The following is a 12,619-nucleotide window of genomic DNA, read 5'->3' as shown; positions in this document are numbered from 1 at the left end:
TTTGGATGGCACAGTCTCTCTATAAGATCACCTCCTTCTCAGGAGTCATTGACACAACGTCTTCTGGGCTTTCCTCCTTCAGCTTAAATCAAATATATAACAAAAGCAGAAGAAGATTACAGAAAGAAGAGACTAGTGAGGGAGTGGGTGGAGGAAGGCCACAGAGAAAGGGTTGGGGTGAATATGATCAACATTCTTGATGTGCTTAAAAATACTTCTATATGAAATTCAACACCATGCAGGTGACTTAGGTCAATGAAAGAAAACATCTAGAAAAAATTCATCAAAATGCCAAGAAATAAAATGGAATTATGCATGAAGTGGCACACATGACCGTTGCTGCAAGGGAGGTCTTCCATGAGCTCACATTTTTCTTTTTTGTCTTCTCCCCTGTCACCATCAGGATGATACTGTGTCTCTCTGTGCCTTGTTTTCCTAGAGCCATAAACCCTCTTCTGTCGTGAGAGCCCCCTCCTCCTCTCCTCCTTCACTGTGGACTTCCGTTTTTAGGGCAGAGTCCAGATTTCATCCTCATCAGGGTCTCAGGGAGTTTGTTCCTGGGAAGACTCTGAAGGACATGCTGAGGTTCAGACACAAATGGGTGCGCTAACTATGTCACCATGGAAGAAATCCCGCTGCTGTGGAAGTCATTTTTGACAAGGCAGGAGCAGTGGACATGGGCAAGCCTGGAACAAAGCATGCTGAAGATCTACCTCACATCGTGGATGTTTGCCCTGATCTTCTGATTTACCACATTGATAATAGTCCTGTACAAACATCAGGACAAGACCTGAAATGTCCAGGCATCATTATTCCTGAAAGACTGGCAGGATCAAACTCCATCAAACTGCCTTCAACTGCCCACAGAGCTCCTCAGAGACTCTCCAGCCAGCATGGTGGCTTCAGAGCCTCCCTGCTCTGCAGTGACCTGCACTGCCTGCCCTTTTATGTTAAAAACAGTCTCAATCAACTTTGGAAGCTGGGAAGGAAAATATAATTTACTGATGAGAAAACCCAAGATGTTCTCTGCCGAGGCTGCAAGTGTTTCTTGGCATTCTGGGTATTTATTTCTCAGGGTGGGCAGTGGTGTCTAGGAAATACCCCAACTTCCTCACTGGAGCTGTTTACTTGCTTTGATATTGACTTCCTTTTCTGCCCCGATGAGGAGGCCAGCCTGCCCTTCAGCCCCATGTAACTTCCATTCTGATGCACTGAAGAGTTTTGACCACACGGGCTTCTCTATACCTCCATAAAAACTCAAGGCAACTTAACTAATTTGAATAGTGCCCAAGAAGAATAGATGTTTTGGGTATAAATATGACCCAAGTATGTCACAGGGACTAATTACATAACAAATTTATTTGGCTTGCCTAAATTTCAGATTTACCAAGACAATCTGTATCATATTTGGCAACTCTAACCCTCTTACAAGGATTCCTTTGTTCAACTAACCTGGTGGGGGGGGGCGGGGGCGGAATACCAGCTAAATAGTCATTCTGGTATGTGTCAATGACTCCCTGTTACCTGCAGGGGGCAATATCGGACTTTGCTGATGGGCAAGTAGGTGTGGGATTGAGATCTCCCAATGCCTCTCTCTACATGAAAGGTGTGCACTGGGAGGTAGTTGGGAATTCCCCTTATCGGATCGAATTTCAATTACTATGAGAAACACCTTTCACCTCAAATATGAAGTGAACCAACAATATTGCCCACTAATCTAACCGCAGATAATATGAAGTCAAAGCACCTTCCAGCCCAAGCGGTTCGGATATCACATAACACTCAATAACCCAAGCCTTTTATTGATCTCCACTCTGGTGGTCCAGAGCTGGGTTGAGAACTTGATTTTAGGACATTTGTCTGAGGATGCAGCCCACAGACTAAGATGTCAGTGCCTCTGAGTTTATCACTGTTCTATAAGCAACGTCTGGGAGGCGGAGCCAGCCGCTCCGCATCTGCCCATCAACAGATGGACGGATGAAAGGCTCGTGGAGCGTATCTCAATGGAGTTCTATGCAGCTGTAGAGAAAAACAAAATCATGACATTTGCAGAAAAAAAAACACATGAAACTGTAATTAATTGTTGTATTGAGAGAACTACCTAGACTAAAAGACAAACACCATGTGTTTCCCTTACTCATAAGGCCTAGATTTGAAGCTACACATATGCATAAGTATGTATGTATGTATGTATGTATGTATATAATGTAAGTATGTATGTATGTATGTGTGTATGTATGTATATATGTAAGTATGTATGTATGTATGTGTGTGTGTGTGTATGTATGTAATTACGTATGTATGTATGAATACACCCCCACATCCATCCCATCCCCATCCTCCTGGCCTTATTCAGACTTGGGGCACCCCTTGCTTCTGAGGCTCTTTTTCTGACTCTCAAGTTCAGCCTCTTATTTGGTTAGATCGATGATGAAATCCATCCCTCCTCACACCCTTTGCTTCACGGCACATGGTTTGAAGCCCCGGCTGGCCCCAGATACAGCCTCCCCTCAAGGTGACACTGCAGGAGGCCATCCCTTGGCTTGCTCATTCCTGTGTGTTCTTGGTGCCTTTTCCCGTGTCCCTCTCCCTAAGGCTATTCAGTAGATATCTGCAATGGAACAGGCAGGGTTGAAAAGCTTGAGGATTGGATGACTGGAAGCTTCCCTGGACATCGCCCTGCCCTCCTGCGAGCGTGGATCACGGGAATTTGCACAGTCAAATTCAGATTTATTAGAACTGCAGCACAGGGGTCCTGCTGTGCAGGTTGGGCTAGCCTTCCTGTGGCCTCTCACCACAATTACCCAGCGGCTGGGTTGACCACTTTCCCCAAGAAGAGCAGACTCTGGGTGGTCACCTCCCAGAGCAGAAGCAGGAAGGGCCTGTTAAAGTGGGCGTGTGGGGCTAATGTCATGTTCAGGGATGGGGGCTGGGAGAGGAGGCCAGAGGCAGCTGCAGCCTCAGTTCCTTTCTCATTCATGTCCACTACGGCCTTGTGTGACACCTAGGAGAGAAGACGACAGAGTCAGCACTCATTCGTGGTTCTGAGGGCAGAGGCCATCTTCCCCAACCCTTAGACAATGTCCCAGAGTCTGTTCAGGCCCCTCAGGTCCAGCCTGCCTAAGAAACAACCACAACTTATGTATATCACCCCCCTAAGCTGAGTCTCCTGACACAAGGCAGCCTCAGTCCCACTGAGGAGCTACGTGCCATGCAGACTCAAACCCAGCAGCTACCCCCAGCAGCATTTCTTGGCACATAGGAACACAGGGCACAGGCTTCTTTGAGCTTCACCTACCCTTTCTAAACCCCCTCTGCCTTCTCATCTTAAAAAATGACTTGTGGCCAAAAGCAGCCCCTAATGCGTGGGGTAGAGTTGAGCCCCGTGTTGCCCTAAGCATAGAATATTAAAGGTCACATTTCACAACTGCTTAGCAAGAAAGGACTCTGTGACTTTAGAAGAAGAACGGTCTTGATGAAAGATAGCCGAGGCAGGGAAGGTCACTGGAAAGTTCTTTGAAGTCTGTCGTTTTCTTCTTATCCATCATCCCGTACCACACAGGCTCACAGGCACACACTCATACATATCCACACCCCATGCATATACAGGCATACCTTATACACGCATGCTCAGACACAAGTCCACATCCCTGCTGTCTTGGGTGTGCACTTAGCTTTCTGCTGGAGGGTTAAAAGCCAAACACAAGACAGAGTCCCTTCCTTATAAGGTCCTGATAAAGACTCCAATGGCAATGGACATCTCCAACCTAAACAGAAGAGCCAAGCTAAGCTCTAGGAAGGGCCTGGACCACTTCCCCTCTTGGGAAAGACTATCATTCCTGTTAGAGGGCTGCAAATGCTTGCCCATTCCTCGTGAGTTGTACTGCCCCCCATCAAGAGCGAACACAGCCTCTTCCCATTGCCTGAACAGGAGACCTGCTTTTAGGCAGTGGCTGTGAGCAGCCATTATGTAAGCCTGTAGGGGCTGGAAAGGCTAAGAGCCACTGTACATTTCTCCTGTCTTCCTCTTCTCCTCCGAGAGAGGGACTTTTCTTTTAACTTCCATCCTGGAAGAATTCATGAAGAACAGATCTGTAGCCAGGGTTACACAGCAAGCTGCTTCAAGGATGCACTGACCGCTAGAGATGGGCCGTGTAGAACGTAGTCCTCTGAGCAAAGCTGCTGCCATCTTTATCAGACTGCTTGTTGGCGTCTACACGTGTCGGTCAGGATTGGGCTTGCTGACCGCTGACACTCCCTCACAGATGGAGGGAGGAAGAGAGCCGTCCAGCCCCTCGTCAGAGACTCAAGCAGCTTCTCTCAGCCATTTGTACACAATTCTGCTCTATTTACACATGGGCCAGGGGCTCCGGAAGAGTATAGCTGAGGGAGTTGACTGAAAGGGGCTCTATCTATGCTGAGTGAAGATTGTTCATGGAAGCTGATTTGGAGGTCACCTCGTCTCCTGTCAGCAGCACTTCACCCCTGCCGAAAGAACTCAGTGGCTCCCCACATGAAATTTTACTTTGGTTGGCTGTAGGACCTAATGGAGAATAGGTGGACATCATTTCCATCTCCCCTGGGAAGGGACTCTCACAATAAGCCTCTGTCGGGCTAATGTACTGGGATGAAGAGGAGGCTTGTTACCGTAGCAACGCTGACAGCTACACTGACTGCTCATGCTCTATTACTTTCTACAGCTATACAAAGACAGACAGAGCTGCTGGTGCCCGAAGGGGAATTATTTGGACTAAAAGACCGCTACCCATCACCTGTTATAATTCTGGCTCTGTGAATGACCTGAAGCGTTCTACAGAATCCTACATTCCTGCCCTGAGCGGTGTGAATCTAGGGAAGGGGAGATGGAAACAGAGCTGTCCATGAATAAGCTCCATAAAGACTGCGTGTTGAAAAGTCAGTCTAGGCAAAGGACTAGGGACCTTGGTTTTCCAATGCACTTCATGTTGGACAAAAAAACACCCCTCCTCCCCCAAGTTCACATCCCCTGCCTTACCCTGGAGACAGTTTTGTTGAGTTGCCCCATAATTCCTGATAGGTCAGCTTCCATGTCAAACAGGTTGCTGAGACCAATGAGGGGCAGGATCTCCTCCAGGTTGTAGGTTGCAGAAATTGAAAACCTTGGCAGGTGCAAATCCAACAGACTAGACAGAGAATCAGAGAAAAGGAGTTGCTCTGTTGGGTGTTGCTGGTACCCTGGCTGCTGGCAGCCTGAGCTGTGAGTGAGAGCAGGGTATCCCAGCCTGTGGGATGATCAGTCTTCCTGTGACGTGATTTGCTATGGTCGAATATTCCACTACCTATGCCCACCCAAATCTCCTTCTACATAGGTCTCACAGTGACTCATGGCTGGATCTGAGAGGTTTCCTGGCAGACAAGACTGTCTTCGTTATCTTTCCTGTGTTTGTGGAGAGTTTTCGAGGTGCCAGACACTAGCCAGAGTTTTGCAAGGCACCACTGATTAGAAGCATCTATTACCAGGTTGAGTAAATATCACTTGTGTATCCCACCTCCACATCTGATTCATCTGCAGGTGCTTCAGGCTCAGTTTCCCAACCGTATTTTAAATCCATTCATTGACACTGACCCAGTGCAAGCCACCATCACCCTGTTCCACCTGCCTGATCTTTTCTGGAAAATAGCAGAGAGATGCCCACACCCTGCTGTTGCTGCAAGCATCTAGAACAGAGATTATTAACCTGTGGGTCGCAATCCCTTTGACAAACCTCTATCTCTGAAAAATATTTACATTACAATTCATAACAGTAGCAGAATTACAGTTACAAAGTAGCAACAGAAATAGTGTTATGGCTGGGGGGTCACCACAACATGAGGAACTGTATCAAAAGGCAGCAGCATTAGGAAGGTTGAGAACCAATGACCCAGAAAGAGGGGTGTGGCATCTGAACCCAAAGCCTGACTCCCTCATCCTCACTGTCAGACTGCCATGTTCCCTGCAGAGATTTCTTTTAACTCAGAGTAAATCTACCATTTTTACTGAGATTACTGTGTTTTCCCCTTATTTATTTGCTAACTGTCAGGACCCTGTTAACCAACACTCTTGGGAACAGCCCTTTTATAGAACATTCAGTTCATATCATGCTTATCACGGCCCTCCTACCGTGGGTGATGCCATCCCTGGGCTGGTGGTCCTGGGTTCTATAAGTAAAGAGAATGAGCAAGCCACAGGAAGCAAGCCAGTAAACAGCACCTATTCATGGCCTCTGTGTCAGCTCCTGCCTCCAGATTTCAGGAGACTTGGACGTCTTTATTATGTTGTTGTTGTTATTATTATTATTATTTTGATTTTGATTTTTTGAGACAGGGTTTCTCTGTGTAACCCTGGCTGTCCTGGAACTCACTCTGTAGACCAGGCTGGCCTCGAACTCAGAAATCTGCCTGCCTCTGCCTCCCAAGTGCTGGGATTAAAGGCCTGTGCCACCACTGCCCAGCATTTTTTTTTTTTTGACAGACTTAGCTACCTCAAGGTGTTAAATTAACATGAAAAAGAAGGAAATAAGAGGAAAGGACACCAAGAAGGGATAAAAAGACAGTGTAGAAAGCACTTATATTTTAGTACCCGTCTAAGGACTTAAAGTACTAGCTCTGTTCGTCCCCCACAGCCCCATGCTGTAGGTAACATATCCTTGCTTTAACAGTTGAAGAAAATTACAGATCAAAGACATATGAAGACATCTGTGAAGTCAAGGGTGAGATAGTGTGCAAATCCAGCAGATGGGATCTTGGGGCTAGAGCCAAAGAGACCTGCCCCAGCTCGTGAGCAAGGACAGGCAGCACCTCAGGGCACCTACCTGGGCAGGAACCGCTGGCCCCACCTTCTCAGCGTCTCTGGCTGGAGGGCAGCCTCTACCTGCTGCATCTTCCCAGGGTCAGGAAGCACCAACAGCAGCAAGGCGGTGCCGCTGTATTCGATCTGAAGGACAGTGCATGATGCCTCCTGGTCATACAGGAACCTGTGCATTTCCTTCTGCCGCATCATGGGAACGCGGAGCGGCGTCCTCTGGTTCAGGAAGAAGCTCTCCTGCTTCCGGGTCTGGTAGCGATCAAAGGGATGCTTCCACTTGGCTGAGGGTACAAAATCCACAGAACCATGAGCACATGGGCAAGAAAGCAACTCTGGGAGACATCCACAAGATCATGCAGGATGGCGACATCCTCTGGAGTGCGTAAGTAGCAGGGCCCAAAGCCAGGAGGCAGGAGAACAAGTCTCTGAGGTAAGTGAACTGAGAGAATTCATCTACAAAGCATACTGTGGTAAGCATGGCCCTACATTCCTTGTACAAGGCATAATTTCTATTTTTTTAGAGAAAATTTTATTTTATATGTATATATGTATATATACATATGTGTATATGTGTATATGTGTATGTGTGTATATATGTGTATATATGTGTATATATGTATATATGTGTATGTGTATATATGTATATATGTATATATATGTTTGCTTACCTGTAAGTCTATGCACCATGTATGTGCAATACTCAAGAAAGCCAGAAGAGGGCATCAAATCCCTTGAAAATGGAGTTATACACAGTTGTCAGGAATTGAATCCAGGTTCTCTGGAAGAGCAACTGGTGGTTCTAACCACTACGCCAAAGCACTGTCTCTTATGTCATCAGGGATAAATGAGAAGCATGCATTCTTAGTAAGGTAGTAGGCACGAATTGATTGAAGCACCCCGATTTCCACAGCCATAAAGTGTGTGAGCTGGGACGGGCAGCCTGATTCTGAAGGCATAGCTCAGGTTATATGGGAATGTGACATCAACTGTCTCTGGAATGTGACGTCAACCCTCTCTGACCAGATGCCTCAGTATCTGCAAAGATCTTGAAGCTGGTATGTGGTCCACACCTGCAATGTCAGCACTCAGGAAGCTGAGGCAAGAGAAGCCACCTCCTCAGCCTTTCATTCATTCATTCATTCATTCATTCATTCATTCATTCACTCACTCAAGTCAGGATCTCTCTGTGTAATCCAGACAGATATCAACTTGTAATATTCGTGCCTAGACCTCCAAAATGCTAGAAGTGGAGGGATGAGTCTCCACACTGAACTAGACAACCCCTCTCTGGGAGGTTGATCCTTACACCCTGGACAGGGTCTCTGTTGAGAGTTCTGTGACTCATACCTATGTCATCCCTCTGAACGGTCTTTTCTCTTTTGCTACTTCCACAGGGGACATGAGCTACACAAGGGTAGGGGAACTGTCTTATCCACACGTGGCGGGCCCTTGAATGACAGAGAGGGCCATACTTCTGTACGAGAGGTCTCACCTTTGAAGAAGATGTAGTTCAAGAGAACCATGAGAGTGTCATGGCCGAACTCCGGGAGACAGCCTGCCACCTGCCCGTAGGTCTGCTTCCTCACTAGGTCATTGATGTGCTCCCCTGTGGCAGCTGCTTCCGTGAAGTTGGCAGAAAAGGCCAGAGCTCCATACAGCTCCTTGGCACTGTCCAGAAAGCGTTGCTGAGGCTTCAGCTGTCTGTCTAGGAACAGGGAATGTCCCAGTTTCAGTTCCAGTTTGGGGCTGGGCAGGTCAAGTGTGCGCAGGAGGCTCTGGAAGCCCCGGTGGATGTCGGCTGCTGGGGTCTCTGTGAGATTGAAGCCCAGGCTCTCCAGAATTTGAGCCTGAGTGTCAGCATGTGCCCCAAGGGAGAGCAGAGCCACAGTGCTGGAGAGGCTCACCGGGGAGAAGAGGATGTTCCCTGGGACTTCCTCTGCTAGTTGCTTGTATAGACGCAGAGCAAAGTTCGTAATGGTGGGTGTGACCCTGTGGTGGGCGGGTGCTGGCTCCAGGGGCTGCAGGCTGGCTGGTCCAGGTGCCCCCAGACTCTTATCTCTATGGACAGAAAATGGCTGACAATGGACAGGAAGCAGGGCCTCGGCTACCAGCAGCCACAGCCACACCAGTGCCATTGTCTGAAAAGAAGACGAGGAACACATTGGTCTTCTGGGTAGACGACACCATCAACTCTCCCTCCCCCATCTTACATTAAAGCCACCATCCATACCTAATCCCTCACTGCAGAGAACAAGGGAAAGTGTGTGTGTGTGTGTGTGGGGGGGGTGCAACTGGAGTTCCAACTGGAAAAATAGATCCTGCAGTCCAGCCTTCCTTCCTTCCCTCCTCCTTCCCTCCTTCCCTCCTCCCTCCTTCCTTTCTCCTCCCTGCTTCCTTCCCTCCCTCCTCCCCTTCCTCTTTCTTCCTCCTTCTCTCCTTCCCTCCCTCCTCCTTCCCTCCCCCCTCCTTCCAACCCCTCCCTATCTCCCCTTCACCCCCCTTTCTTTCCTTTCCGCCACTCCATCCTGTTCTCCTCTCCCTCTTTTCCCATGTCATTCTTTTCTCTTGCTTCATCTTTCATTCATTTTTTCTTTTCTCCCTCTTTCCTTCCATCTTATTTTTATTTTTTTCTGCATTCTTCTGGACCCCGTTGATTTTTGCAATCATATATAATATCCAAGGCTCCATCGGGTCTAAAGGTGTGCCAGACACTGAGTATCTTTGTTCCTTGACTATTTGCATCTATTGTGTTGCTAGACCCTCAACCTAGAACTGACCTTAATACATGCATGTAATCAAAATGGTATAAAAGCATAAAGGAGGAGGGGGGATGGGATAGGGGGTTCTATGGAGGGGGAATGGGGAAAGGGGATGGCATCTGTAAGGTAAATAAATAAAATATCCAATAAAAAATTAAGCAAAAGAAATCAACACAATCCCAAGATTCTCAGAGTTGAGGGCAGTGGTTCTCAACCTTTCGGATGCTGTGACCTTAATAAAGTTCATGTTGCCGTGACCCCCAACCACAATATTATGTCATTGCTACATCATAACTGTAATTCTGCTACTGTTATAAATTGTACTGTACATGTTTGGTATTCAGGATATCTGATATGTGACCCCCCCAAACCTATAGTTGCAGCCCATAGGTTGAGAACCACTGGTTTAGGGCATGGTTGGGGCAACATCCAGTGTCTGTCTAGGAAGATGCTTATGTGATTGTAAGCTAAGAAACGTGCTAGAGAGCAAATGTTTTATACAGGCCTGAGTGATGTTGGACCCCTTGAGTGTGGCTATGGAATAGTGCAGTCCGCTGCACGAAAGATGGTGGTGTGCAATGGCCCCCAAGGGGAAAGGCCCAGCACCCTGAGGCTTACATTAGCTTAGATCAACAATCAAACTCACAGAGATGAGGGTGGCCTCAGAAGGAGGAAGGAACAGAACTGATGGTTCCTGGAAGGAGAGCTGGAAGAGAGGTGGGCTCTGTCTGTCTCCACAGCTCCACTGCCTGAAAGCCACCTACTATGTGCAGAGACAGAAACACATGTGTGTAAGGATGCAGGGGTGCCACCTGCACTGTGTGCAGTGACAGAAACACCCATGGGCAAGGATGCAGGGGTGCCACCTACACTGTGTGCAGTGACAGAAACACCCACACGTAAGGATGCAGGGGCTTTGAAAACATCTGTTACTAATTGAGTTTTGCCTGCTACAAATTCATATGCCTAGCTCCCAGCACCTCAACCCTCATAATGCTGCCTTGCTTATAAATGAAGACATTACAGATTTAAGTAAATAAGGGCCCATTAAAGTGGGCCTTACCCCGTCTGACTAGTGTCCCTGAAAGAAGGGACTTTGGTTTCTGAGAAGTGTCTGGGGAGGATGCTGGGGAAGATGCAGGAGGAGATGAGAACCTAGTGCAAACCACAAAATTCTGAAGGTAATAGCAACCAGGTGTCAGGGAGGGGCCCGGATCAGGTTCTCCTGCGCAGTCTCAGAAGGACACAGCCGTCACCTTGATCGTAATCTTGGACTCCCAGTTTCCAAAAGTTCCAGGCAAAGAACATCTGTTTAAACCCCTGCTCCTGCGTGCAGAGACAGCCCCCTTCGGGCAATTGCCAAGTGTCTTATGTTCTAATTAAAGTTATGGGATGCATCAGAGTAGCCTTTGGACACCTTGACAAGGTTCACGGAGAGGTAGAAGCAAGAAGAGGATCCTGAAGTAGTGGGGGGCGGGGGGAGCTTGCAGTGTGGACAAAGCAAGGCGCAGCCCACTTTGCTCTACTTCCTTCTTTTCTTTTACAGGTGTCCCCCCCCCACAGCACTGCAGAGGACATACTGCCCCTGCCCCTCCCCCTTGCATCCCAGAGACTCCTGGACCCTGATACTTCCCTGCATCCCTTCAAAGCATCCCTTCCGCCTTTTAATTACTCAGCGGCTACGGGCTGATCTTTGTTTCAAGTTTGTCCTGAAAGCGTCCACACCATGATCAACACCTGTGCGTTTTGCCCAGCGTCACCTGCTGGAGCTAAACAAGGGGAGAGGCAGATGGAACACTGCCCCCTGGTGCCCAACCAGATTATAGGCGACACCTGCTCTTAGAAGGTGAGCGCTATGAGCTGGCTAAAGTAAAGCTGGCTTCTCCTAAAGTCATGTCCTCCCTCGAGCACCAGTTCCATGTAAGAGGCTTAAGGACAGTTTTGTGAGCTTGGGACTTTCCTTAGATGGAAAAACCAGAGGAAGATGTGTAATAATTAATTGAATAATGATTGGTCTGCCCTGGTAAAGTAAGGGCAGAAAATGTGAGGGAGACATCCGTGGCTACTGCTCTCAACCCCTTCCTGACCCTGCTACACCACACCCCAAGGCAACTCAGAAGGATGTGTTTTCCAAGGAAGACTGAACTGTAGCCAAGGGGTCTGGGCTTGAACTAGTCTCTGCAGTTACTCTCTAACTTACACTCTCTCTGCAACTCAGGGCCTCCTTTTGCAAAATCCAAATGGCAATGCCACCCCTCTCTCGTGATTTATGAAGTCTAACTTGCAAAGCACCGGCGCTCGGGAAATACACCACAGGAGATTTTTGTCTCGTTTCTACCGAGGCTGGGTGCACTCGGAAATCTAGTGCACTTAACTCTGTTCCCAGTGCAGATTCTCGGAGAAAATGTAGAACACTATTCCTGAGTTATTACCTTCTGGTTTCTAAGTGTTTGTTTAAGTACTGGGTACATCGGGCACATTTCGTCACTGGTCTACAGACGGAGGTATTTACAAATGCGTGGGGAGGGCTTAGATGGGCGGAGCATCCTGGGTAATCAATGATTGTATTACCCCTGCTTCCTACCTGTGACTCAAACACTTGGAAGCTAACAAAATGTCAAGAGTCACAATCTTCCTCAAATACCAGGACAGTTTGCTGTTTTTTGTTTAAACTAATGTTCCTGAAACCTTCAAGTCGCAGAGACTCTTAACCTGGCTGTGAACACGGGGAGACTGCGGCTTAGAATTGGCGAGGCTCGGTTCCAGACCTGGGCTTCTGTGCGCAGGCCTGTCGCTGTAACCGAGCTCCTAGTAAAGTTGCCACTTAGCTTCCAGATGATTTTATGTTGGTGTGCCAGGAATATCCGCAGTTCATATGTCAAGGTTCTCTGTGGCTGAATTTTCCAGAGAAGATGCCTGAAAACCTGAAGCTGTAGCTTCAAGATTCAGAGGCAGGACTCATCGCCCTGTGTCTGTCTCTAGAGCCGATAGATAGATAGATAGATAGATAGATAGATAGATAGATAGATAGATAGAT

General features: G+C 47.8%; 1 protein-coding gene across 3 annotated transcripts in view; it reads right to left on the bottom strand.

Annotated features, from left to right (window-relative positions):
• Positions 1 to 2,709: 2,709 nt before the first annotated feature.
• Positions 2,710 to 12,619, bottom strand: part of Serpina11 (serpin family A member 11) — a 10,116-nt gene continuing 206 nt past the window's right edge. For 2 of the 3 annotated variants that reach the window (XM_028782055.1, XM_028782054.1), the window contains exons 2-5: positions 8,316 to 8,961; positions 6,831 to 7,104; positions 5,015 to 5,162; positions 2,710 to 3,004 (exon numbers count right to left, since the gene is read on the bottom strand). In XM_028782055.1, coding sequence (XP_028637888.1) covers positions 2,801 to 3,004; positions 5,015 to 5,162; positions 6,831 to 7,104; positions 8,316 to 8,958 — 1,269 coding nt within the window. In that variant the 5' untranslated portion in view covers positions 8,959 to 8,961 and the 3' untranslated portion in view covers positions 2,710 to 2,800. Of the gene's footprint in view, positions 3,005 to 5,014; positions 5,163 to 6,830; positions 7,105 to 8,315; positions 8,962 to 10,228; positions 10,343 to 12,619 lie in introns of all 3 variants that reach the window. The other variant, XM_028782053.1, reaches the window with a different exon arrangement.

Source organism: Grammomys surdaster, unplaced genomic scaffold, assembly GCF_004785775.1.
Source record: "Grammomys surdaster isolate TR1022 unplaced genomic scaffold, NIH_TR_1.0 690, whole genome shotgun sequence".
In the NCBI taxonomy this organism is placed as follows: Eukaryota; Metazoa; Chordata; class Mammalia; order Rodentia; family Muridae; genus Grammomys; species Grammomys surdaster.
This window is presented reverse-complemented; position numbering and strand designations above follow the sequence as displayed.